Source organism: Zootermopsis nevadensis, unplaced genomic scaffold (assembly GCF_977971745.1).
Source record: "Zootermopsis nevadensis isolate Lab colony 2312 unplaced genomic scaffold, Znev_1.0 Znev_ptg000002l, whole genome shotgun sequence".
Taxonomy (NCBI): Eukaryota; Metazoa; Arthropoda; class Insecta; order Blattodea; family Termopsidae; genus Zootermopsis; species Zootermopsis nevadensis.
The window spans coordinates 19,212,560-19,239,146 of record NW_028259134.1 but is presented as its reverse complement, the minus strand read 5'-3'; the positions used below and the strand labels follow the sequence as shown (position 1 = coordinate 19,239,146).

Here is a 26,587-nt window from a genome sequence, read left to right as displayed (position 1 = left end):
GTGAGGATGTGACTCGATTCATTCATCAGACTCAAGATAGGGTCCAGTGGCAGCCTGCTGTGAACATACTAATGAACCTTCAGGCTCCACTTCTCAAATATGATTCTGCTCCATCAAATTAAGCATCACACCTACAACACCAATGTGTGCTATATTGTTTTCTAGAAATAAATAGCTAGTTTTCAGTACAAATAACTTCCATCATCAGAATTTTCATGCAAAGCATATTATCAAATAGAATTTGTTAAAACAAGCAATAAGCACATCCACCAAGCATGTCATAAATCCCAACCTGTCATTCTATCCAGTTAAAAATATTAGATGTATATATATTGTATTGAAACTTTTGAATCAAATTTAGACATTATTTAGCAATATTTTCTGAAATAAAAACAGGATAAATATGGGAATAAGATCGCATGATAAATGTTCTGCTCTTCAAAACTCCTACAGAATCTGTGAAACTGTGTGTGTGTTTGTCTGTGTCAAACTGACCCATATTCAATAATGGGTCAGAAAGTAACTGAGTTGAGAAACTCTGTGTCCACACATATGTATGTACACACACACATATACAAATCACTCAGAATCTTCATATATTAATTAACTTTTATTTGCTGTGCATCACAGCAATATACTCTAACCTCACTTAAAGTCCAGCCAGCAACTCCAAAGTATGGATGTTTAAAACTGCTTGTTGTATGACAAAATACTTAACTGAGTGCATATCGCCATTTAAGATACAGCATGCCAAGGGTTCATTAACTACTGAGGTGAAGTGACTAAGAGAAACACAAACAACCTCTTACATCATATTTATTGATGTTTACCCTTGAATGAAATGTAAACACCATCTTGTAGTGGCTGTGTTGATTTAGCAAGGTGTCAAAGCGATACTCACCAGATAAAATGCTGTTTTTGGTTCACTTCAGCTATAACCCAGTAGAAAGTTGTACAATCAAATATCCTCTGCTGTGCTTAAACAATGCACAAAGGCATTTAAATGAACTGGTCTGACACTGTCAGAGTTGTAGTTATATGTTTCAATTGTAAAACTCATTATTAGTGGAAATGATGTTTAACAGACTGTGGTCTGAACTATGAAATGTTATTTGTTGAAAACAAATTATATGCTTTTTGAGAAAGTAAAATTAAGCATTAAAGGCAACACACAAGAAATGGCAGAACATAATTTGTAAATAGGATTACTGTCAACAGATTCATGTATTCTAACATGAGTAAACCAATTAAAATAAAAAAGAGGTTCACAAATTTGAAATTATTAATATGTTGTCACTGCTTATCATATTTACTTTCAGTAATTCTAATTTCGCTTATGAATTGATGTAGTAGTTGAGTCACACCCTGGTTGTATGAGAGAGTGTGTACTATGTACTGACAGCAACTAACCATTGTTTTACATTGTTATAAAAATAAATGTACAGAATTTGTAACAGAAGTCTCAAATGACTGTTAGGTACTTATGTTAAACCAAACGTCCCTACTTAAATTTATTCTGTAAACATATAGGGCTACCAAGGGTTAAATATATTCATAAAAGTGTTGTCAGCAAGTACAGACAGTTATAGTATACAGTAAATTTAAATAGCACAGCAAAGGATAAACGTGTATGATCCTAACAGCAGGTATAGCCTAGTTCACCTGTTTTTGCCTAAGTCCTTCACACAATCAGATGTTGCATATCAGTACTGCACTTTTATTCCTTATATGCATATTTCACACTATTTAATTCTGATGTGTATATTACCCCCCTTCCCCCAATGCAAATTTATTAAAAATTAATAAATGCTGATAACAGACCAAAGGTAGAGGAGGTGCACAAGAATGAGCAAACTAATTGCAGCCTTGAATCTGACCTGCATGACTGGATGCCATCCACCCATCATCCCATACCTGGCTAATCCCATAAGAAAATTCTTCAATCTCTAAAGATGACAAATGTTTGCAAGTACTTGGGTCCATATTAGAAATGCAACACAGAATTTTTGTTGCTTTGTACTTCTGAGGCTCTTACTGATGATTTTCAAAGTTTACTTCTGCCCCTTCAAAAAATATAAATACTCCATGATGTCTTCCTTCCAAACCCATCCCATGTCAACAATTGTCCTCCTAGTTGATGTTAAAAAGACCTATGCAGATGATAAAATATTAAATATATTTAGAAATGATGTACTATAGCAGAGACTAGGAATAAAAGTGTTTATACAACAGGCTTTCAACTTCAGGTCAAATTTCCCAAAAATTCTAGTCCCAAAAGACCTCAGCTGCATTAACCTTTATCACCATGTATAGTGTGGTCCAGCTGGCTATGCATCACAGCAGTATAATGCTAAACCATTAAACTCTGAAGATATAGTCCGGCCAACAGTCCAGTAGTACAGGGGTTCAAAAATCCTATATTCCCATACATTAAAGGTTAAATTAAAATAATCCAAAATTAACTATGCTTGATGTAACATTAAACTTACCATTCCTCTTGGCTGGGTCCATGCCTAACTTTTTCATTCCCTCTCGTACCTCCTCCAGGTCACTGGAACTTGCCCGGAAAGTGTCTGACACAAACTCATGGGTAGGGCTGTCAGTGGAGGTGCTTTCCGGAACTAACACATCATCGAGGTGAGGTTTCACTAGATGGGACACAACAACCATACTCAGCCAAAACTAAAATAATTTTCAGACAAGCGATCACATGCATTAAAATAATACAAACATGCATCATATGGGAAGAGGAATTTGATCAATGGTCATTCTCCAAAGAAGCAGTGTCCTGTTTGACAGATTCACAAACCATATGATTGTGTAACTATCACAAATGCACAAGTTGTTGGAATATCTTCAACACTATCCACAGAAGTCATGCATTTAAGAGGTATGTAGGTCAAATATCAGCTGAAAACCGGCTATTCTTGCTAGTTTCTTTATGACACTTTATAGCTGATACCAGCTTCTGACAAACACATCAGAAACATCTGCTCTAGGTAATGACCATTCTGACCAGACAATGAACACTCACTACAACACAAATACTCGCATGAGCACAAGCTCTCTTACCTGCTGGATCGACATCTGTGCTGTTGGCTCGCGCAGTGGGATCAGGTTCCCGGCCACCTTCCTGAGCCATTGAAGACAATTCATTTGCCTGACGGATCAAACTCACACGATAGAAGTAGTTTCGCCAGAAAGTTTCCTCATTGATCCTAAATCAAGTTGTTTAAATATAAGCTTAGCATCTGATATAGTGGTGCAGTGTCATTGCTGAAATGCATGTACAAAAACATAATTCAACCCTAGAAAAGCAGTGCACATTCTTCACATGGCAGATAATTGCACTGTCAGAAAATACATCTCGAACAATTCAGCTGGTGAAAAATCATCAACTGTTGCTTCTGAAATTCAGGATATTTCTTAGAACATATACAGAATTATTCAAGTAACAACAATTTGACAGCTGCACTTCTGGAACAGTCTGAAAATGTGTCAGTCACTGCTTCCAGGGTTAACCCATTGCATTCTCTGTGTCAGGCAGCTTGTGCTCCAGTACACTGCTCTCATTAGGATGCTCTGGTCTTTAAATCACATATTTGGTTTATTTTTCCTACATCTATACAGGTACTTTATACTAATTGCAATGGTCAGCAAAAATATACAACTATACTTCTGGTTACCAGCAAGAAGTAGATACCAATTTTATCCTGAAGAAGACCAAATATTCACTTTTACATGACACAGCAGTGAATCTGACTTATCAATTTAATATGACACAATAACAAAGATCTGATTTACATATTAACTTTACAAAGCACTTTTATCCTACATAAGTCTGAAGTTTCACTTACACTTTAGGTACCAGTTCAAACCTCATCTTCTCAAGGTTGGGATCTTCAGCTAGTGTGGCCATTGCAACAGGATAAGAGACTTCATAATCAAACTGGAAATCAACACCAGCTGGAGGACTTCGAACAAAATTTCGCCTATCCTGAAATGAACCAAAAAACCACAGATTTGAGTAACTTTTTTCTTGTTACATTCTCAGCAAGGAAAAGTTGCAAGGAAAATCTGATATGGAGATATGCAACACTGAAGGATGCCTAATTGTTTGTCAACTGTGATAACAGAATTCCATCTTGTGCCTTTTATTTTGAATGGTTAAGGAAAGAATAAATCACAGAAAGTTTGGTTCGAAAACCTTGGTTCATATACGCAGATACTGGAGGGCAATATTAAACAAGTTTTGAAAAAGAAAGGCGGTAGACTGGACTAGACAAACAAACAGAATATAAGCATTTGACCTTTTGGGTTCCATAACAGCAGCAAATTATACTGAACAGTTGAATATATACCAACTGTTACAGAAAAGCCACACACTATGAAGTTAGTTATTTAATGTCTAATTTTCTACAATAAGTCAAGTATATATAATCCATTAAACACATTGGTTAGTAACTGTAAAAAGTTTGAATTCTACTTTCTGAAAGGTGTACCAAACATATGAATTATTGAATAAGGCTGTCTTCTATGGTGTTGTACTGGGTAGTCTGGTAGAAGTTTGCCTCTGAAACATAGGTAAACTTCTACCAGACTATATGTTGCAACAACCCAGAAAACAGACATAAGAACTTCAAATCCTATATATAAATTGTTTTTATAAGTTTCTGATATATTTTCTGTATAACACTTCTGCCTGTGCAGATTTTCAGTATCATAAGACATCAAACATAAGCTGAGAGAAAACTTCTTTCTAGTATATTAACCTAAAACTGAGAAATGCTTTGTACATGTGTTAAAGTGTTATGCACTGGTGTCAACATTTGTGCAGAAGCTGAAGGCCACTTACTGTTGAGAGTGTTAGGAACTCCTCCTTGAGGCTCTCCTCATTGGGGCAGCCCACCCATGGAGGCACTGCGGCATCGGACGTCTTACCTTGTTTCTCTTTGATGAATGCCTCCTGCTCCTTGTTGAACTCCCCCAACAGACTCTGCGAACAAATTAGCATCAACATATGTTACTTATCTGAAGACACATTCCTAATTTCTTTAAGTAATAAAATCAAGAAAGATGATATTCATGGGATGTGAAGCATGCATGGGAGAGAGATGATAAATACACACACATTTTGGCTGGACAATTTTAAGGTAGACACCATTCGGAAGACCTAGGTGTAGATGGAAGGATCACATTAAACCCTATTAATCTGACAGCAACACTTCCTGTATATATGTATATGTGTGTGCATGCATGTGTTTGTGCGCGTGTGTGTACATACATACATACATATGCACAGTAATACATCAGTATAAAGATATTCAGTATGTAAACAGCAGTGGCTACTGAACTATGAAATGGATAATAATGTTTCAAAGTGACATCTCAAATATTTGTATAGTTAAAAGCTTTCTTTTTCCCGAGCATCCGGAGCTGATAACTATGTGCAGAACACCAGATGACAAACAGTCCCTCACTCCCATCCTTGTATCACCATTGCCCTGAATACTCTCATGCCATTGTAACAAATTTACCTTATTATGTTCATTGAATGGATGTTAATCCAACGTTATCAATTTCTAACACTCCTTTGTATTGATATGGCCAATGTTCTTGGTTTTGAAGAAATAAAGATTATAGAAACCATGGACTGATGGCTATAATAGTATATTTTGTTTAACATTGAACATTGCACAAATGCATCCTTGCTCTACCGTAAATTCATGTTCAGATACATGTTCTGTTTTATAGCGTGTGTGCATAAATATTGTGTTATGTATTATTCTGTATTCAATATTATTTTTTAAATTTTTAGAACATGTTAAAATGTATGACAAATTATTAAATGTAAAAAAAAATATCTGAAACAACAGGTACATAGCCACTGTAGATGAGACGTAGTGTTCTTTGAAACCAATCACAATATGCTATACAATGTCTGTGAGTCAGTGTACTTGCTTTTATGTACGCATGACGTATACAGTGATGTCATGAAACAGGTGCCAATTTTTTGACATGGATTGTACAATGACCTTGACTCCCCACACCCGCGCCTGTATCATCCGACGCAATTCACTTACCTTGCATGGTTAATAGGTTGTCTATATACCAGGCGCAACGGTACGTCGATACACAATTCAATGGGTTGCGGACATGTCAGGCATTGTCTGGTATAATAAACCATGTTCCCCGATAATACAAAGCTCAGTGTGACGTCGGTTTATGCTAATCAGCCAAAATTCAGGAACGAATGGGGTCAGAATTAGTTTGGGATTACCGAGACCTGATTCGATTTAAGATCTTAATAAATTTATTCTAAGAATTAAAGGATGAGAAGAACGGGTGCGAAAAATAAAAGCCAAATGAAAATATCATCCCTGTGTTACAAAGGAGTACATCGTTCATGGACGATACATTCAATCACTTTTCTTTAAATTAAACTTAGGTATTCTCAATCAGTCGCCTCGTGTAAATGGAAATCCTTCAACCGTGACGTAAACCAACGATGACCTACCACAAATACCACCAAAATAACAAATATAAGAAACGGCCCACGGCATTTACCAATTATGCCTGCCCAAGGGAAATCCAGCTTGCAAGTCACGTGCACACTGCGGGGGCTGTTAGTGATGCACGGACATAATATCTATCATAACGTCCACAGAGGGCATCTGATCAGACATTCACAGCTTTCATTCCTTCGAGTAGCTTAGACAAAATCTCCGCCGAGTTCGAATCCCAGGTAAAGAAATTTTGCTACTCGTCGTCATAGTCCAATTTGGGGACTGCCGTGTTCCCCCACCCAAATTCATGCAAACGTCGGCTGAGAAATCACAGAACTACTTCTGGTTCCCTTGTTCATATATTTATTTTCTTGTTTAATTTATTTAAGTCCTTTCTTGCCTCTTTCCTTTTTACTTATTCCTTAGATTCCCTGTCATCATTCATTCCCCTCCGTCTTTCCTCTTTCATCCCTGATTTATTTACCTTCACCTGATTCCAGGACTAAGCAACGTCGGGTGAAAAGTTTTAAGCTGCAAATCAATTAGATTACGCAATTTAATAACAGAGAGAATAAAACATTTTATGAGATAGTATAGCTGCGTCATATTGTGATATTAATTAAAATAATTGTTTTCTATATTCAATCATATTTCATTAATGTTTACGAATCTTTTACTTCACAGACTGGTATAAACATCAATAACACCACCTCAACAATAATGTTATATTAATAATATCTAGACACAACTTCCATAAAATATACTGAGAAAGATGATAAAATTATAAAATTGTAAAAACTATAAATAATTGTAATTTGAGTTTAAAAGTTTATAATTTACACCTGATGACGGTTTGATAAACCGAAACATGTTGTGAATGTTCCGATGTAAATCGAATGCTCTATATGGAACATAAGATGATATTTTAATCATTTTAATTATCTTATCTTACTATTTTATTGTGATTTGACGGTAAAGAAATATAATAATTATTTTAAAACATTTTAATTTCCTAACTACGACATTTACGTAAGCAGTAAATAAACATGAACGGCAATCATTTGTGTGCATTTGGGTCTTCACAACCTATTTCTAAGATAGGGTTAGCAAGACAAGTGGAGCGTGCAGGCTGAATGACAAACATGAGTTTTAGCGATACCACTGCTTCGTACGTGCTCCTCAGTTCGTGGTGAACCAGACAAGTGCTCCTACTAACGTACCACCTTATTATACTAGCAGCACTAGGTGACCTGAATAAATCAATTAGTGCTGCTTCCAGGGCTGTGGAGTCGGAACTAAAATCTCCGGCTTCGACTCCGACTCCTTCATAAAAGCGCAATATGTATTAATAAGGGTAAACCTACTAAAATGGTAAATAGCACCATAAGAGATTTCACCACCACCACGTGAATCATCAGCCTACTTTAGCGGGATGGGCTGACTTTGTAGCACCCCTCTAAGCACAACCCTGAACTCAGGAGCGAAGCTGGTCTGAGAGTAGAATAAAATTCATTCTGACTTTCGACTGAAGCAGAGTGGTAGCGCAGCGAGCTGCTGTACCGGCAGGTAATGAATGCACAGCCTTGTCGTTCGTCCATCGGACCGGTCGATACCACACTGCGGTACAGCTGCAAGGTTTGTGGCAATGCATGCCCACTCTTCGGCCTGGACGTTCAGAATTCCGCACGGTTGATAATTTCCGTGGTTTTGTCCAGTCTCTCCATGAAAATACTGGTAACTGTCCACAACAGAGCCTCCTTATGTATCTTTTAAAATTCATTATTCATTTAGTAGGATTTGAGGTTCTCAAGGCGATGAGAGCTTGCTTCAAGGACCTCTGAAACGTTAGTAAATTTCTACCAGACTACGCGGAGCAACATATCAAAATACGGTCGTCCACATACCTGTCGCCGTGAGAAAATGAAATATCACCAATACAAGAATTAACCTATCCTGTAACAAGATTTCCGTACTCTGTCAACCACCAGCTGTGACATTACATCTGGGTTACTCGTAATGGTCTATCCCACTAGTCGGAAACCACCCCGTGCCAACTCATCCTGGGTTATGGATTCATTTGGTTGTAAATAGAGTCCAATGTTCAGTTTTTGTAAACGCGGCAATGAACCTTGTGGTTCCATGAAAACAAACATCTTAACTGGATGAAGATTTATAAATCTTTGAAAAAAGAATCTGCACCGTGAAGTTAGATTTTTTGATCGGGTAATACGATTTTTGCCATCGTTTTTGGCACTCACTGTACTGCCACTGACAGTCTTTTCGTCACTGAAGAACGGAGAAAGACCGTCACAAATACAGATTCTAAACACCACTCGTAAAACAGTGTTAAACTACTAACATGGCAAGCCATTACGTCAGTGCGTCAAACCGGGGAACAGCAAACATAAGACGATTCAGCATTTAACATTTGACTGCATGCACTTGGTTTTTACGTCAGCAAAGCTTTGATCTGTTACGGTAAACACCCACGAGATTTGAAATTAACATGGCGGCGAGAACCAAGATGGCTGCCTTCTGAGATGTTGAACCATATAGTCTGGTAGATCCTGACAGACGCTTCAGGCGTTCTTAAAGCCTCCATCATCAGGGCGCAGATCTGAACACGGGTCTACTGTTTCCATCTTAACTGGTACTAGTCGTTACGAGGCGACACTGTGCGAATAACATGCTGCGATTATGTTACACGTAGCATAATGCCATGAACTGATGACAAATGCTAGCAGACCCGTAAATAGTTTCTTGCATAATTCATAGCAACATGTACAATGAATGGCCATCACGTTTGGCACCAAATTTAATTAGATTTGAGTGAAGGCTGCTGGGTGCAACTACAATGCAATAAACTTGACTAATAGAGGGCTGCAGGGACGAAAGACCAACACTATATTGAATTTACGGCTAAATTTGAAGCAACTCCCATAACAACAAAGTAAAACACGAAGACTCTTTGTGTTAACACGCGTGGGTGAAACTGGAAAATAAAATTATAAGTATTCCTTAAACGAGGATAACATTAATTTACAAACGACCTTCTCTACGACCACAGAATTCAATGAGATGAAGAAGATATATAAATAGTCTCCTAGACGTAAGGTTACACCGAGATGGCGAAAAATATTCAATATTATGAAAGTTGTCAATGTACGGGAAACAAAAGAATGACAAACACTGTTGAAATGAATGGAACACACATGATAACACATCTTCAGATGAAAACACTAATAAAACATCAAACGTTTCATTTTACAATGTAATACCATAATCATTACGTTATCTCCCACTCATGACGAAGTAAAACTTCAATAACGTTGCAATGAAACGTTAGATCACCTTATAAATGGGTCTCCAGGGAAAAGCCGTTAGTAAATGAAAGATATTACATCCTAATCTCAACAAAGGCTGTGCGCCCACACGCAGTGAGCCTAGGACTCAGGGGTGATCAGGTTTAGAATGAACTAAAACATTTCTCATACCTCTCACGAAATCAGTCTTAAGTAACATCGACATTTTTCATATTTCTCGTGATCTTTCTGAACCAATCCCCGTTACTGAAGCCAGTAATGAAGAGTCAACGATATCGATACTGTGCTCTACAGATTACGATATCGATACTGTGCTCTACAGACTACGATATCGATACTGTGCTCTACAGACTACGATATCGATACTGTGCTCTACAGACTACGATATCGATACTGTGCTCTACAGACTACGATATCGATACTGTGCTCTACAGACTACGATATCGATACTGTGCTCTACAGACTACGATATCGATACTGTGCTCTACAGACTACGATATCGATACTGTGCTCTACAGACTACGATATCGATACTGTGCTCTACAGACTACGATATCGATACTGTGCTCTACAGACTACGATATCGATACTGTGCTCTACAGACTACGATATCGATACTGTGCTTTACAGACTATAGGAAGACGATCGATAAAGCCATCTTGTTTTATCATTCCTATCATATCACGTTCTCTTGTCTCAAAGTTATACACTAATGCACAGTATATCCACGTAGAATGCTAGTTCATAATATTATCTTGCTTATTTTAAATTATCTTAAAGCAGACTTACAGTAAGGTTCGCACATATTATAACTGTCACACAGAAAGTGGTTCTGCTAAGTATTTTATTTGTTACTACATATGTGATTTATTTCAGCGTGGTCCAACTGGCAGCCTGCAAGCCACAACCGGCCCGAGACCACTCGTAAGCAGGCCCGTAAAACTGTTCGTTACTTTGTTACTGGTTACTACAAGCTCATCTACCTTCTTTGCTCTACAAGATTAGGGGAAAAAATGGTGATTATCTCGTCTGATACTTTACGTACTACGAGTTTTCAAAAACAGTTCCAAGATGCGATTCTCGGCCACTGTCTTGCGTGGAGCCGATGTTTCACTGACAGTAAGTCTGCAATTTTTTTTTAAAGATTTTTCTGTTCTGTGTTTGTAATAAGCAATTCACCACTGCTCAGTTACTACACACGCTTCAGGTCACGTAATTACGAGGTATTGGATTTTCGAAACGTATCGATTATATTACAGTCCCTGTCGGCTGATATAACTTTTGATCAAACGATATTAAACTATCGAGAAAGTAATTTCTGGCAGCGAAAATTTATACGCAGCGTCGGATTGCTTCCAAACAGCAAAGGCACTGCAGCAATTTTTTTCTTACTTCCATTAAATACGCTCTATCGACTGCAGAGGTTATGACGCACTGATGATATCACCAGATAAGGGAAAAAAGAAGAGAAAATGTCGGCTAACTACGAAGTTAGCGAGTTAGTTACTGTTAGTCTTTTTCAGCAAGTATAGGGCTAGTTAGTTAATCCAAAGGGCAAGTATGTGAAAGGAAACGAGTATGAACAACCGGTGGTCAAAGGAGGAGGAGGAACACGACCTTTATCATGTTATTCTAGTCCAAGGAAAATCATTTTAATTAAAAAATCAAAAAATTAATCACAACCACTAAACAAAAAATCACCCCTAATAAAAACAATGAATGAAATAATTATATATATATATATATAAACCCGAAACCAATAAACAAAGAGAAGTCATTATCAGTGCGATGACTTACTCATCGCCCTGATGATGGTCTACCAGACTACATGGCGCTACAACGCAGAAGACAGCCATCTAATAAGTCTCAGGTTTAAAGGATACGGCCTGTCCCCTACTGACATTCCAGAACGACAGGAAGGTGGTCTGTATTACGTGTATTAGGAGCAGATTTTTGTGTTGAACTCGAAAAGCGAACATCTCTGCACTTCAGTATAACGCAGTTAAAAACAATCTGACTGACACAGTGGTGTACGCCCATGCAGATTCACTCTGTGTAAGGCCCAATTAGCGCCGTGCCGCACACATCGGGAAACTTAGAAAATAAAGTAACATAACGCATTAGAACAGAACTCACCACACGGGAAAGGAGTAAATTTAATTAATATTTTGTTTTATTCGGCGGAATCCAATACGCGCTGTTCAGTGCACTTAGTGACAACTAAGTTAAGTTACTGCTGCGTTTTGCTTTAGAGTTTCCAACGTTATAACCAGATTTGAGACGGCTAACAATGAAAAAGTCATCAATTTGGTTTGTGAAATCAACTGTCGGACTTGAAAAGTTTCAGAGGATATCCTCATATGTGCAAAAAAGAAATCGGATTAATACTTCTTACGCTGATTTAGCGAAGAGAATTAAGTTCACCATTATAATAAAACTCGGTTGGTCCGTATTTTTTACGTTTTGTTAATAGAAGAATTAGTATCTGTCCATTTTAGCTGTAGTCTGCACATTTAACGACAAACTGCAATTGACTGCAGAATTTTTATGACTTTGAGGGTGATAATATGACCACAAACGGCACATCTCGACCACATCGGAGCTCGTCGGAGAGAAGGCTAAGCGGTCATTTGAGCAAACCAGAATTGTCGGTGTACACACACATTGGCCATCGAACCGCATAATGAGGCAGTTCACACAATTCACATCTTCACAAACCTTTTAATATTATCATCATATATATCTCTACCATTTTCAGCATTATCTTGCTGGATTTTCCGTATTTATCTTCTTTCTCTTCTCCATCATGTGTTAATTTTCTTTGTTTCATCTATCCATTCTTCCATTTTCGGTAAGCAATTCTTTATTTCATCTTTCCTTCTCTCCCACTGTTTGTTTTTGTTTCGTTCCTTATATCTGTCTCTCATCCATCCACTCATTCTTTCATTTATGTTATTAACAGCGTTCGCATCCATGTGGAGAGCGCCTATTAAATTACCTTAGCCCGCCTGTCCGACTTTATGCGCTAACAACTCGAGAACGGATAAAGGATTCTCATGACATGTTATACTGGAGAGTTTTACTAAAAACTGACAACTCGTTTTAATTCAGGTCAAAATCAAACAAAAATAACAGTCACATTGCATCAAGTTCTCTAGGCCTATGCGTTTCTGCGCTCCGAGGTGACTGGGTGGGGATTTCCCCACCCGAGGAATTCCCGAGTGGGGAATCCCCACCCAGTCACGAATGTCAAAAGGTATCGGAATTCTAGCGGAGAACTCCCTGGCCGTCTGTAAGAGGTCAAATTCTGGCAGGTACCGTAACTATCAGACCATCTGAATTTAATTTATACTTCCCTCGTTCGTTCACTATTCCGTTCGCCTACTCGGAGTACGAGCAGTACTGCAAAGGGCAAGATTGGATTTCTTGAAACTATCACCTGATGGCCGCTACAGTGGAGTGACCTGCAAGCTGAATGCCACGCGAAGCCCGCAGAATCAATACGGAACTCGGCCCAATACATCTCAATTCCTTCACTTTATAGCAGAATCAATGGTACACCATTGCACTTAATAGCCAATGAAACAGAAACATTCGTATTCCGTATCACCGTGATGAACTTTTACCCGAAACATTTCCTAATACGAACACTTAACGAAATACACGCAACGTTCATTTGATTCCGTGTAATGTCTTAGTGTCACATTACATAAAGAAAAACAGCTTGCAAGGTAGTGATGTCTCAGGATGGACAGTTTTGGTCCGAACCACGTCACTGTAAGTTCGGAATATGTTAAGTGCCTATGCGCATGAAAATGCTCACTGCACAAAGTGTTGTCAGACGGCAAAATCAACAATACAGCTCAATATTTTAACACCTACCTCCCATGAAAATAAAATCAAATTTAATTACTTTCTCAAAAATCACATCATACAAAAATACTACGCAAGATAAAACACAGACCTTTTATCTTAAACATTTTTCGATACGGTGAGTACAAAGTGAAAAGCACCTACAGATTAAAATTCAAAATATTTATAGTCATAAAATGTAAAACTTGTGCACGCAACAAACATCTGCAGCATTCTTATAGGAAATATGATCGAGATGAGACATGATTAATGCACAGAAACGCACGCGCCTGCGAACTGCTGTGTAGAGTACATGCCCAACTGATGTGTCGGAGAAGTTGCCGTATGAGCACGGCGATTAAATCAGTCCAGCAGTTCTGGCAGAGAAATTTGCCGAGGACGCAACATTTAAGGTGACTTCATATTTAAATACTATTTACACAAGTTTCGGCTTCAAAGGTTATATGAACATCATGGTCTAGACACAGGTATGGAAAATCGTAATGCAAAAATCTGTGAAATATAAATGCTCAAAACTGGAATGCACGTTTTCATTCTAGTCTCTTAGCAGCAAAAAGTAGGAGACTAAAATCTTGAAAACAATATCGATTTCAAACGAAATGCCAAGGAGCGTGTTCCAGAACGGGGGCGGAGGGGAAGTTCACTACAAGGTCGAAGCAACTGGTGGAGATTTGTTTCGAAATCCAAATAATTAAATGGAAGGAAGAGAAGTCTTCATTACAAGTCGCAAGACTAAGTGAAGCCCTACTGGGTACACGAAAAATTTGTTTCCTTTCCAACAAAGAAATATCTGTCACTTTACAAGCGCAGCTTAAACGATATAAACCCCGCCACAAATAGAAATATATTATTAAAATATATCTGCAAACATATGGACAGGATTAATGTTGCTCATAATACTTTCCAGTGTCTGTTTTTGCAAACAAGGTAATAAATAATCTGGTTCCACAAAACAGAGAATTTGTTGACCAACTGAGTAACAATCATCTGCTCGAGAATTCGGAGTACCGTGAAGTTAAACAGTTCGCTCGTCAACCAGTTAGTTAGTACTTTTCCAACACAAATCGGCCACTAATTACCTGTCACACAGTGAATCCCTAAGGAAATCTGGAAGCAGTGTGTGGGTCACAGGTTGCAAACCGCAAGTGACCTAGTGGGAAGACGAGAGAGAGAAACAGCTAAGCTGCAAACCAATCGATATGAAAAGCGCGCCAGAGAAACCGAATTTTTGATGTTCCTGGAGATCAGAATTAAGTGCCTCTAACTTAATACGGGGCCGAGGAACTTCCACCGCGCATCACAGATCGTATTATTACCGCAAGAGCGGGTCAACTCACAGTTCGTCAACAAATACCCTGCTTTTATACACCCAAAAATATCAATCACTGCATGCATGCACGCACACAAGTCGTAAAAATCCACCCCTACAGATTCTACCTCCATGATATACCGTTTAATGTCATAATAACATCTACGTTTAGGTCTCCCAAGTGAATTTTCCCTTACCTCGCAGTTTTCAAAATATTTTATATGGAGTTCTCTTGTCTTCAACGCACGACGCTACATGTCTCGTCCACTGCATTCATCATTTAACCATAGGTGCATAAACTCTGGCTAACACTCCTGCTTTGTATTCGGGTGGTCGGGGTTAGGGTCCCAGTCCGCAAGTCGAACTTAAATAGGCCACCACCGCGTCTTTCCACAGGCTTCTAAATTAAGGATTCGTTGTACGAGCCAGGCACATCGCTGTAGTAACTACACAGTGGCTCGTGAGTTAGTTTCATTATTCAGTTAGCCCCTGGAGAGAACTGACCTGGTTTTAAATATATGTTGCAAGCGACTGTTATAATCGTGATAATATTAAAGCAAAAATAGCAGCAGATCAGAAGTAAGTCTACTTCACTGGCGACATCTTACCCTTATTTCAGCGAAGAAACACAAACCCAACTGTTCTACGCCCTCCCTTGAAACTGTAAGCCGATGTAAAGCAGGAGCGTTATTCATTCAACCGCGAGGTCAGCGACATTAACAACGGTAACTTCCAAGATATCTAGAGCACATCACGTTTGGCTACTGGTCTACAATTTGACTGTCGTAAGTGGTTCGTGAGCCACGGAGTGCAAAATTTACAGCTACAACAGATAATCCGCCATCAGCTCAACGTGACGTCAGCTTTATCGGGGCTAATTATTTAATCACTACGCCGCGCTTAACTGGGTCACACATACACATAAAGAAACCGGGTTTAAGCGGTTGGGGAGAAGTTCGTTTGCCAAATGTTCTTACGGTTATGGGCGTTACAGATCAGGCTTTGAATGAAATTTACTTTGAACTACCCGATCTAACAAGAGGTTCATACCAGATGCTATGACTGAATATCCCAAGAAATACTGCACTTCTAAATGAGCCAACAAATAGGAAATACACCAGACTCTTTACCTAAAGGTAATTAATTCGGCACTGCGTATCGTTTATACAGGGCCTATATATAACACGCGTTTCGGTAGTTTTCTCTGTTCCCAGTGAAGAATGATATCGTGTCCAGACGAACGACGCGGCTATTTGGGAGACGACAAAATGGGACAATAAAAAGACATGTTGGGGAAACAGGTTATAAGAATAAGAAATCGATAAAACTGGCTCAGACGAAAGTTCAATCGGGTGCTTTGGCTCTATCGGTGCTGAAATGCGGACTGGATTCTGCTACCACAGTGTCTACTGGTCAGATGCATGAAAATCGCTGGTTAATTAAAACGAGACTTGAAAGCACAATGTCATTTCAGATACGTTCTTCACGCCACAATTACGTAGGCCGTTGTTGCACGGATGTGGTCATCGTTGTGATAATGAAGTCCCAGGTCATGCAAGTTGAATTCCTCCGTAGGGGCAATGACACCCGGTCATGCAGTTTGAGAAGCCCCTCGAAAAACAAGGCTCACAGACAGCGTGAAGAACATCCAACAACGGCATCTGTTCTGGGGACATCATGCAGAGGTTGTCAGATCTGTAGCGCAGTATGACACCCACACAAAGTACAGTGCAGGGCGATTTGAAAGGTCAACGGTACCTCTCCCGGCGGCTTGTCGATACAAACCGCGGCAAAATTATGCGGTTGTTCACGGCGCTCAGCGGCTACAGACCGGACTGGGGGTCCACTACGCAGCAGGGGCTACCATGTCCAGACAGGCTCTGGGGTACCCAGACTCTCATCCAATGGATACCAGATGCTCTATCCTCGGGGGTAGAGCGGCCGAGGCGTGAAGCTGACCACTTTCCACCACCTAGTGCCGAAGTCAAGAAACAGTGGATATGTACCTCTACTACCGCACACGCATGACTGCTGACATCTGAACCAGGCCCAAACCCAGGCTGACCCAAACATCTGTGCTACCAGCCACAGGACCGGGTCCGTGCAGACCTCTACATGTCTCAGCAATCTCGATTCATGTAAGGAATGGCTCAGCACAATAAAGAGCTAGCCTATAAGAAAATAATAAACTGTGCAAAATGCAACTGATCAGAACATCGGGCAATACCTATTCAAAATTACGTGTAAATGGGGAATAGAATTGATAAGGACGGGGCTAGTAAGATATAACCATAATAATTACGGATATGGAAATATGAATTGTATAGTAAGAGTATGCCGATAATGGGTATCGGTGTAAAAGGGCTCGGACAGCAAGAACTCGCTGTTATGCGGATATCAGAAAACAAAATCAAACACAAGTGGTTACACTAATATTAATATGTTTCTTTGACACGAGACGATACGAGCATTCATCTGAAACGTCGGTAAACTTCTACCAGACTACACGGCGCAATAACCCAGAAGTTTGCAATCTCCAGACTCACCCCTGAAAAATCCTCAAATCCTACATAACGTAGTTTTAACCTTTCACAAAGCTATTTTACGAAGGACTGCTGAACTTCCCAGGGTTTGGAGACCACTGCAGCATCTGCACAGAACGAGGATTTACATTTTGATTATATTAAGTTAAATTAAAAATATGAAGCCACAAGACACGAAGGAAAATGCGTTGCTAGGCAACAAGAACGACGTGACGACACTTTAGTCTTCATATCCTGCGTAAGTACCACACAGCGGACGAAGGAACAACCAAAGGCGCAGGCAGAAATTTCATGTAAGAACATAACCCTTGCTCCTGAGAACGCAGTTTCCAGATGTGCTCTGTGTTATCACAGCACACATCACCATCGTCGCCTAACAAACACTAAATTCCACGTAAAATTTCTACCTACATTTATTGTTTTAAAATAATCCCCTCCCTGCTTTACAATACATTCTGCTCCAAAAAACATTAAGTAGCAGTGGTTAGCATTCGAATCCATTTAGTGCGCTTACAGGAAGCCAGAATAAAACCTGAAGAAGCTTCGTTAAAGGCGAACATTCTCTTCATGACATTCAGATTAAAACTTGGCATGACGACGTACCTACAAGAAGAATTACAAAATGCGACACAGACAATTTGTAATTTTACTGGTGACTCATTTCAGGGAGACGGATACAGTAGTCATATGTGTCACCAAATTGTACAACTGTTGACTTGCAGCTCCTTCAAGCCATTTTATTTGCAGAAGGAAACTATTAAGGTATAAGCGGAGAGATTATTTTTGCTCATTTCCAGAAGAAGTCCCTAGTTCAGAAGTTGTCAAACAGCAATCAGTTACAAGCACAGGCTGAGAATACGATAAATAGACATTAAAATACGCAAGATAAGCAATAACGACGCATTCGCCTGAATTTTACTCCTGACCTTCCTGAACGGTCGAGAAATTCCCCATTCAATCACTTCCGCGCTGTACGAGCGAGTGCCCGTAGCTATTCTGTTTCATACAAACTCGGAACGCGTCGAATCAAAACATTTCTCCAATATCACACCGATGATCTACTATACTGGTGTGCCATGTACTATCTTAGAGGAAAGTGCTGCCTCCATCATCAGGGCCGATGATGGAAGGAAAAAGAAACATCGTAAGAAACAAGCTATTGCACGAGTAAATTTAAAATAATATATAACTCTGCAGCAATTTGTGCACGTTTCAATAAAATCTGAGTATAAAAAGTAAAGCTGTTCCACTATACACCACGTAGGCGCTTGGGGGGGAGAGGAGGTAAAGCTCCTACTCATTCTTGACCTGGGGGTGAGTGGTCAGCATCACGTCCCGGCCGCACTTTACCCCCGGGAAAAGACTCCGGTACCCATTGGATAGAGGCTGGGTGGGTCCGAGAACAGGTCTGGACGCAGCGGCTAGAGGAAAAATCCTCTGCTCCCGTTGGGGATCGAACCCCGGTCGTCCAGTGACTATACCGACTGAGCTACGCCGGCTACCTGAGTATGTACTATGGTAATTTGTCATTTCTGAGTAAGTATTGTTAGAGACTCGGAAAATTCGTATTTATTAAAAAAAACAGCGCCATGAGGTATTCTTCGGCCTTGGGTCAATTAGGAAAACTTATTCTTGGCCCGAGGGAAGAAAAATGTTGGACCACCCTGACATAAGTCATTATTACTTCGCTCACAACACGGTCGGAATGCACTGTTTGGACAGCCCTGTTACGAGAGTATCGATCAGGGGCCCAGCCACCACTAGAGGCAGCGACTCGCTCCTATTAGCTACGACAGGCTGAATGCAGCATCCACTGCAAGAAAGGAATTCAAGTTCTCCCGCACAGAAACAGCGCGAAGAAAGATGAACTTCCAATTATATTATTAAAAGTATCCAACATTTTATCTTAAGTTCGCCCAGCATTAAGAATAGACCACAAGTCTCCTGCAACACGAATTCAAATATCCCATTTTAGTTTCTCCCAGAATGGTGAGTAATGTAATGACGTTCCCTCCATAACAACGGCCGTGCACTGGCCGCCGGATGAATCCCGCCTACAGTATCTAGTAAAAGCAAAATGTTCTATCGGTGGAGCGGTACCAGTCGCACCGACACATCCAACACCTGGAAAAGCTGACAGGAAAAAAATTCACCGATGATGCATTACTCGCAAAAGTACACAATGAGACCCTATTGGAGCCAGATATACCCCGTTTGTCCAACAACCAATTCAATATCATCGAGTAAATATATGACTGGGTCTCGCATGTGGTCTCTTTTCTTACGAATTTTCCGACCAGAATATTGTATGCATTTCTGATTTAACTAACGCTTGCTATATGTCCTCCCCATCTCAACCCGCCATTTAATCAGACCAATAAACTTTTGTCAAATAAGAAGTATAAATTATCAAGCTCCTCATCATGTAATTTTCATCACAGTGTATTTATTCTTTGTTAGATCCAAATGTTGTTTCTATTCATTAATCAGTTTACCATAATCCTTCGGGTACCTAAAAAGCATGCGGTTGTGAACTCGTTCGACAATCGAGTCATTTCAGATTGCACAACACTATGTCCTCGAAGTTACAAAGGTTGCACGATTTTCTGCGAAAACACAAACACTGAGAGATCTAAATCTAGTGACACAAGTATTTTTACCATCTCATAAATTCAGTGTAATGTTGACGAAAATTCAAAAGTTATCGTCAAACTGTCCGAGAAGCATTTTTTCATCATAAAACATTTTCGAGGACTTCCTGTAGAAATCTTTGTATAATACGCGAACATACAAGCGAGCACATTCATGCATGTCTATCACTATCAATAATATCGATGGCAGATGACAAACAGGCATCTGCGCAGATTCAGGGTCTTGACAAATATTTGCCCATCGACAAAAGCAATGAACAAAGACTGACTTTTTTAACGTATTGCTACACGCCTTTGCAGGCGCTTTGAGGGAGTGGAGGTATAGCTCCTCTCTTCCTTGACCTCGGCACTAGATGGGGTGAGTGGTCAGCATCACGCCCCGGCCGGCTTTAACCCCGGGAAAGGACACCGGTACCCATTGTAGAGGAGGCTGGGTGGGCCCCAGAGCCGGTCTGGATGCAGAGGCTAGAGGAAAAATCCTCTGCCCCTGTCAGGGATCGAACCCCAGTCGACAAAGACCGATTGCAGAAGTTTAATTTTGTGACACGGCAGGAAATGGGTTTCATTAGTTCCCATTTTCACCCACTCCTTTAGAAGCGTTCAATAAGTTGATTATGGAAGTCACACTTTTCATTAACATTAATGGATTTCACTACCTTTGATATCAACTACAGCTTTCAGTGTGCTTGAAAAAATCACACTCTACAATATCTTCTTATCTGTAAGTTCCAGGTGTTTTAAATAAGGAGAAAAATTACAATGGCAACCATACACACATTGGTTTGGGGTCCACATTAATTCTCAGCCCTTTCCACGCTAAAGCTGGTTTTATTTGTTATGATCTGTGAAAGGAATGTGGCCCTCCAAATCAAAACCGATGAAACAAATTATTCTTGGTTTTTTAACAACGTACATTACTAGAAAACTACCAATCAAGAATGGCGGGGGAATATATAGTAGTAAACATATATAGTCACAAATAGTATCCTATTAGGCCCAAAATCTCTCAGCAGCAAATGATCACCAACTAACCCTTGCCCCTTATATATAATACACCCTGCTCAGAAAATACACAAATAGAAGAAGGCTCCTTAAAGTCTGCATACACTGCATAGAAACATGGTAAATTTTACCATCATCAACACTGACTATGTACAATCATTAAATTATATATCATGGGATTTACTAAATCCTGAGGACTGTTAACTTTTGTACATTCAATGTTCAGATTAGCAATTTCCTCTGAAGTCATAAAGGCCTACATAAATAAACTCCCACAAGTAACACAACCTGAAGCTGCAGTACCACTAATATCAACGAGGGTCAATGAAAACTACTGTGAGCCAGTTCCACACACTTTCCATCCCCATGGCCTATTCCCCTAAGATTCATTTTAGCATTATTCTCACATCCCTTATCAGGATCCCACATAGAGACCTTCCATAACATTTTGTGATAACAAATTTGATGTATTTTTTGTTCTTTTCAACTCAGCTACAAATTCAATTCTTTGAGTCTCACATACTTTACAAAATGAGCCATATATTTTACATCTTAATTTTCTCCAAACCTAATCCATTCAGAGTGGAAAGAGGAAGAATAAAACTCCTTTTCTTTGCCACAGTAAACAGAAACTGTTTCCCATTTTAAACCAGCTAATATTTGATCAAAATGATCTGGCCTCTGAGAACATTAACCATGTAAAGCTGAAGTTTAACTAAATGACATTTAAAAATTTAGTTCATACCTCAAAGAAAACACAACATATCTCCAGTATAAAGATCAACCAGTTAATTGTTAGAGAATACAATTGCTGTTTACTCTGAGAATCATATACTTTATGGATAAGATGCAGAGTTACTGAGTGTTAGAGCACGTGGTAATATTGTTACCATTGGCCCTTCTAGGGTTAATGAAACCTCCTAGAACATCACTTCCAAAGTAGGGCACTAGAAAGCAAGTAAACTGTGAGTACTTACATTCTCCTCAACAGTCTTTTTGATTTTAGCACTTGCTTCACTGACAGTCTTTCCAGCCTTGTTTACTGCAGAAAATAGGAAGCTGCCTATGGACTTTGCTCCCTGTAAGGCTTTTGTAGACACCGCTGCAAAGGAACATACCACACTAGTAGTGTGAAGACTAATACTATATAAACAAACAAAGCAAACCTACCTCATGCCCCAGATATACTGCAGTTCCTCCATTTCTGATATTATCAGATAACAGTAAGTGAGAAAGTGTCGGTTCCATAAAAACAACTCGTTTAAATGCACCGCTCTTCAAAACTATAAGAAAATATCCCTCATTTGTACGGAAAAAATAAGAACAAGAAATTAAGAGAAGCTAAGTGTTTCAATCTATATAGTGACAATATCTATAACTTAACAATACACCACTTACAGAATTCTGACACTACTAAATTTGTCATATACAATGTCAAAGTTTAGTTATGATGTAAAGTTTATAATGGTCAACCTTCACAAATCCATTTCATACAGTACATGTAGGTATATTAAATATCTATTACCATACAAAATAAGATATGCCTAGATCCAACATTTCATTAATTACTGTCAAAGTATAAATTTAGAATTCACGTGGCAACAATGTTTCCATTTGATATATATATAAAAAAAAGCTAACATTTACAAATGGTTCATATATATTGAAAATCCATTACCACACAAAACTTCAGAACCCTAATTAAGTGATGCTAGTATCACTCTGACATGTTGGTATTAATGATGGTAAAGTAAAAACGATGGGTGGCACAATGCTTTCATAAGAATATGTATATTGATTCAATCATCATTAGGGTAGACAGACAGAGACATGAAATAACAGGATGTCTGGTACACTGAAAAATGAAAGATTCACCTCCTCCAAAGGCCTGACCACCCTCCTTGTCCTCAGTTGGGGTGCCAGGTTCAGAGGCCGCAACATCACTATCTGCACCACCTGTGGCACTGCCCCACCAACAGACACAAAAACAAAGGAATGTATGATTAATTAGAAGATTTACAAAAGTAATCAAGCATCAGGAAAAAGTAATTTTCAAAATACCAAAAATGTAAGCTAAATAAAAACAACCAAAGTAATAAAATTTACAACAGAGATCAGTCACAAGTCAATGGGGGAGGGGGGACCAACACTATATGGCCAAACATCAAAACAACAGTAGTTTCTATTTAAGAGTACCACACAGGCATTATGTTGACATGACCTCTGCGTTCTCTGCAGCCCAGCAATTAATGATATCATGTAACACACTCACCTTGAATCATCATCTTCTTTCTGTTCTACAGGGGAACCTTTCACTGATTTTTCTGAGGCAGGTGACTCCGCTTCAGGCTTCCCTTCCCCAGCTGCAGAAGGGTCTTGGTTTTCAGCTGCTGACTCATCACCTTTACGCAGACCTGGTACACCCATACTCAACCAGCCAGTCATTTGACTTTTCACACTGGATAGCATTTCCAGCTTGCTGCCTTTTGTCGGGCTGTAAGCAATAGACAACAGTCACAACCAGACACAGCCACAGAATAAGGTAACAAGGAGGATCTGTTAAAAGGTACCAGGTGAAGATCAAGCAACTACTGGGAAGGGGGAGGGGGAAGAGAAGGAAAGGAAAGGAAAAGATGCTCATGTATAATGTAATGAATATTAGGATTTTTCATTAACTTCAAAAATTACTTGTTAAATAAAACATATTTTCTCACTAAATTAAGTAACTATCTCCATGGATCAGAATCCATCTTGAGAAGCTAATGGCTGCTCAGCTAGACACAAAATTCCCTGCCTCTTATAGGTCCAACAGTTCATTACAATGTTCATGACAGCCTACCAGTGGTCCCTATTCTGAGCTAGATGAATCAAGTCCACACCCTCTGATACTGCAGCTTTAAGATTAATTGTAAGAGTATAATCCATCGCATGATCAGGTCTTCAAAGTTGCCCCTTCCCTTCAAGTTTTCCAAATAAAATACTGTATGCATTAGACATCTCTCACCACGCATGCTATATGCCCTATGCACTTCATTCTCCTGCTCACTTATAATTATTAATTAAGAGGTGTCATTTCCCTCCTTCAAGTATAAACAACAAAGTTCTATAAAAATGAACAGAGTTCTAATCACTATTATAATTTCAGAATGGAGTACCTGATATAGCATTTCTTAAGTAAATAATATGAAATTTTGATTATTATTACATCATAACTACATACTAACAAAATTACTAATTTATTCTTTGGAACAGAGTTGTCCTTATAAAGTTTAAGTTACTCAGCTGAGTAAGAAAACGCATGCTTTCATTGAACCAAAAGGGAAATGTCTGCCATTTCAACATAACTTGAGTCAGTTTAACCCCTTAAACAATAGGGGTAAATATATATGCCACCTATTTCAATATTTATGAGTTTAATATGATGCTCAGAAGAAACAGCACTCACTTCTTAAACAGCATTAACCGGCTGATCTTTGTAATGGACACACATTTTCTTTTAGGCAAGAAATAAATTTGCAGGTGTTCTTGCTCTAGCATGGGTGAAGAACACTATTTAAGTCCATCCATATCTGTCTATCACAGTGTACTACAGCAGTTGGCAACCTGCATTAAGAGGGTCATTGTTCTGCAAATGATAATGGAAACCCTTGGTTCCCATTGTTGTGCAACAAAACAAGAGGCCCGGTTTTTTGTACATGTACCACAGCTCGCTAGAAAACAAATACAACTTAGACCTCCTATTGCTGTAGCTGAGCATGAAATGATAGGATTATGCACAGTGAACTTAAAAGGACGAAAATTAAGTGATCTTGGTAACAATCCCTGGCCAAATTTTAAACATCATACCACAGGCACACTCTAACACTGACACAGACACACACTGTTTAAGCATGCAAGTTCGATTCTTTATTACGTTACTAATAAGTTTCGTTGTCCATGAGACTTTATGATTCAACTAACCTGACAGGAGTTTAGTTACTCAGATTGCGCGTTGCTGAGGTGCAGCGATATTATTAAACTGTGTACAAAGTCTTAGCCATTCTGCCAAAATACATATTCACAAACTTGCACACAACTGCTTACCTTGCATCTTTCTTTTCGCTTTCTGTGTTGTTACCAGTATCAGTTTCTGTAACGGGAGAAGACAGTTTCTCGTCTTCAGACTTAGAAGGTTCTCCTTCTTTTTTACCAGTACCACCCATCCAGGAACTCACTTGATTTGTAAGTCCAGAAAACATTTTCGAAATATTCCAGTCAAATATACAATCACAATGAACTCAAATCACTATTCACTGACACTGCACATACGCGAAAGAATCACACATAATCAAAACCCACTGACCAGCTGATACGACAACTACACTATCAGCTCTGTCGTCAACTACTACATTACTGCTACGCCGATCGAAGTTGTTCTTTTTATAATTCATTTGTATGTACTTCCGCTAGATGTCGTACAAATTGTTTCCATAGAGAAAATAATTAAGAGTATGAGGCAGCCATCTTACTAAGAGTAATAACATTTTATACAAATTCCCATTTAAAATAGACTCAACAGTAAAATAATATCAGTTGACTGAAATATTTGTATTTAAATTAAGTGTTATACCATTAGAAAATTTTCTGTCGCAACATGGACGAGATTATAACCCGCTGTTGATATTAAATAGACTATAAATATCTACGCTTGAAAAGACTACCGCCTTCGAGTCTGAATGTACACATTCCATGAGCAAAACACTTATGTATGTAATGTGTGTAGGATGCATGTATGTTGCCAGATACACGATTTTATATGCCAGTTTAAAATACATCTCGCAGCATCTGCGACATGGAAATTAAATCACTCGTAATAAAATTCCGAAAACATCAATAAGTCATTTTCATACATGTATGTGCCACATTCTTTTCATTTCACCATTCACTATCATCCTCTCATTCGACGCTACTGAGCTATTGAGAAACCGTCATTAAATAAACTATAAACAAACAAATTGACAGATTGTCTCTGGACAATGCAATAAAACACTGAAGTAGGGCAATCCTATAATCCAATTGTGTTCCAGAATATTATGGACGTTCAAATTAATATATTTTAAACGCACACTCATGCCAAAATATTTTCTACTGTCATTTACCGAATTATTTATTCGCAAAAGAAAAATATTTGGTGGAACAGTCCATTATAGATGGTGCAGTAAGGAATAATTCTGATTTCTATGGTCATTCCAAATTCTCTATCTCTGTGCAGTTAGTGTGATCTATTCAATGCAGCCAAACTTACAAGAATCTATGGATTAAGAAAATCAATGTTATGAGAAGACTTGCCATTTAAATTAACCGTGCATTGACCGGTTCATTTCCACATGTGTGAAAAGTG

At 38.9% G+C, this 26,587-nt stretch overlaps 1 protein-coding gene across 4 annotated transcripts in view; it reads right to left on the bottom strand.

Annotated features, from left to right (window-relative positions):
• Sap47 (Synapse-associated protein 47kD) overlaps positions 1-25,635 on the bottom strand; it is a 32,282-nt gene extending 6,647 nt beyond the window's left edge. The window contains exons 1-8 of one of the 4 annotated variants that reach the window (XM_087352977.1): positions 25,291-25,633; positions 23,481-23,701; positions 23,083-23,181; positions 22,185-22,309; positions 4,856-4,996; positions 3,858-3,997; positions 3,073-3,218; positions 2,490-2,648 (exon numbers count right to left, since the gene is read on the bottom strand). In XM_087352977.1, coding sequence (XP_087209103.1) covers positions 2,490-2,648; positions 3,073-3,218; positions 3,858-3,997; positions 4,856-4,996; positions 22,185-22,309; positions 23,083-23,181; positions 23,481-23,701; positions 25,291-25,445 — 1,186 coding nt within the window. In that variant the 5' untranslated portion in view covers positions 25,446-25,633. Of the gene's footprint in view, positions 1-2,489; positions 2,649-3,072; positions 3,219-3,857; positions 3,998-4,855; positions 4,997-22,184; positions 22,310-23,082; positions 23,182-23,479; positions 23,702-25,290 lie in introns of all 4 variants that reach the window. The other 3 variants (XM_022077383.2, XM_087352967.1, XM_087352984.1) reach the window with 3 other exon arrangements.
• Between the last annotated feature and the right edge of the window lie 952 nt (positions 25,636-26,587).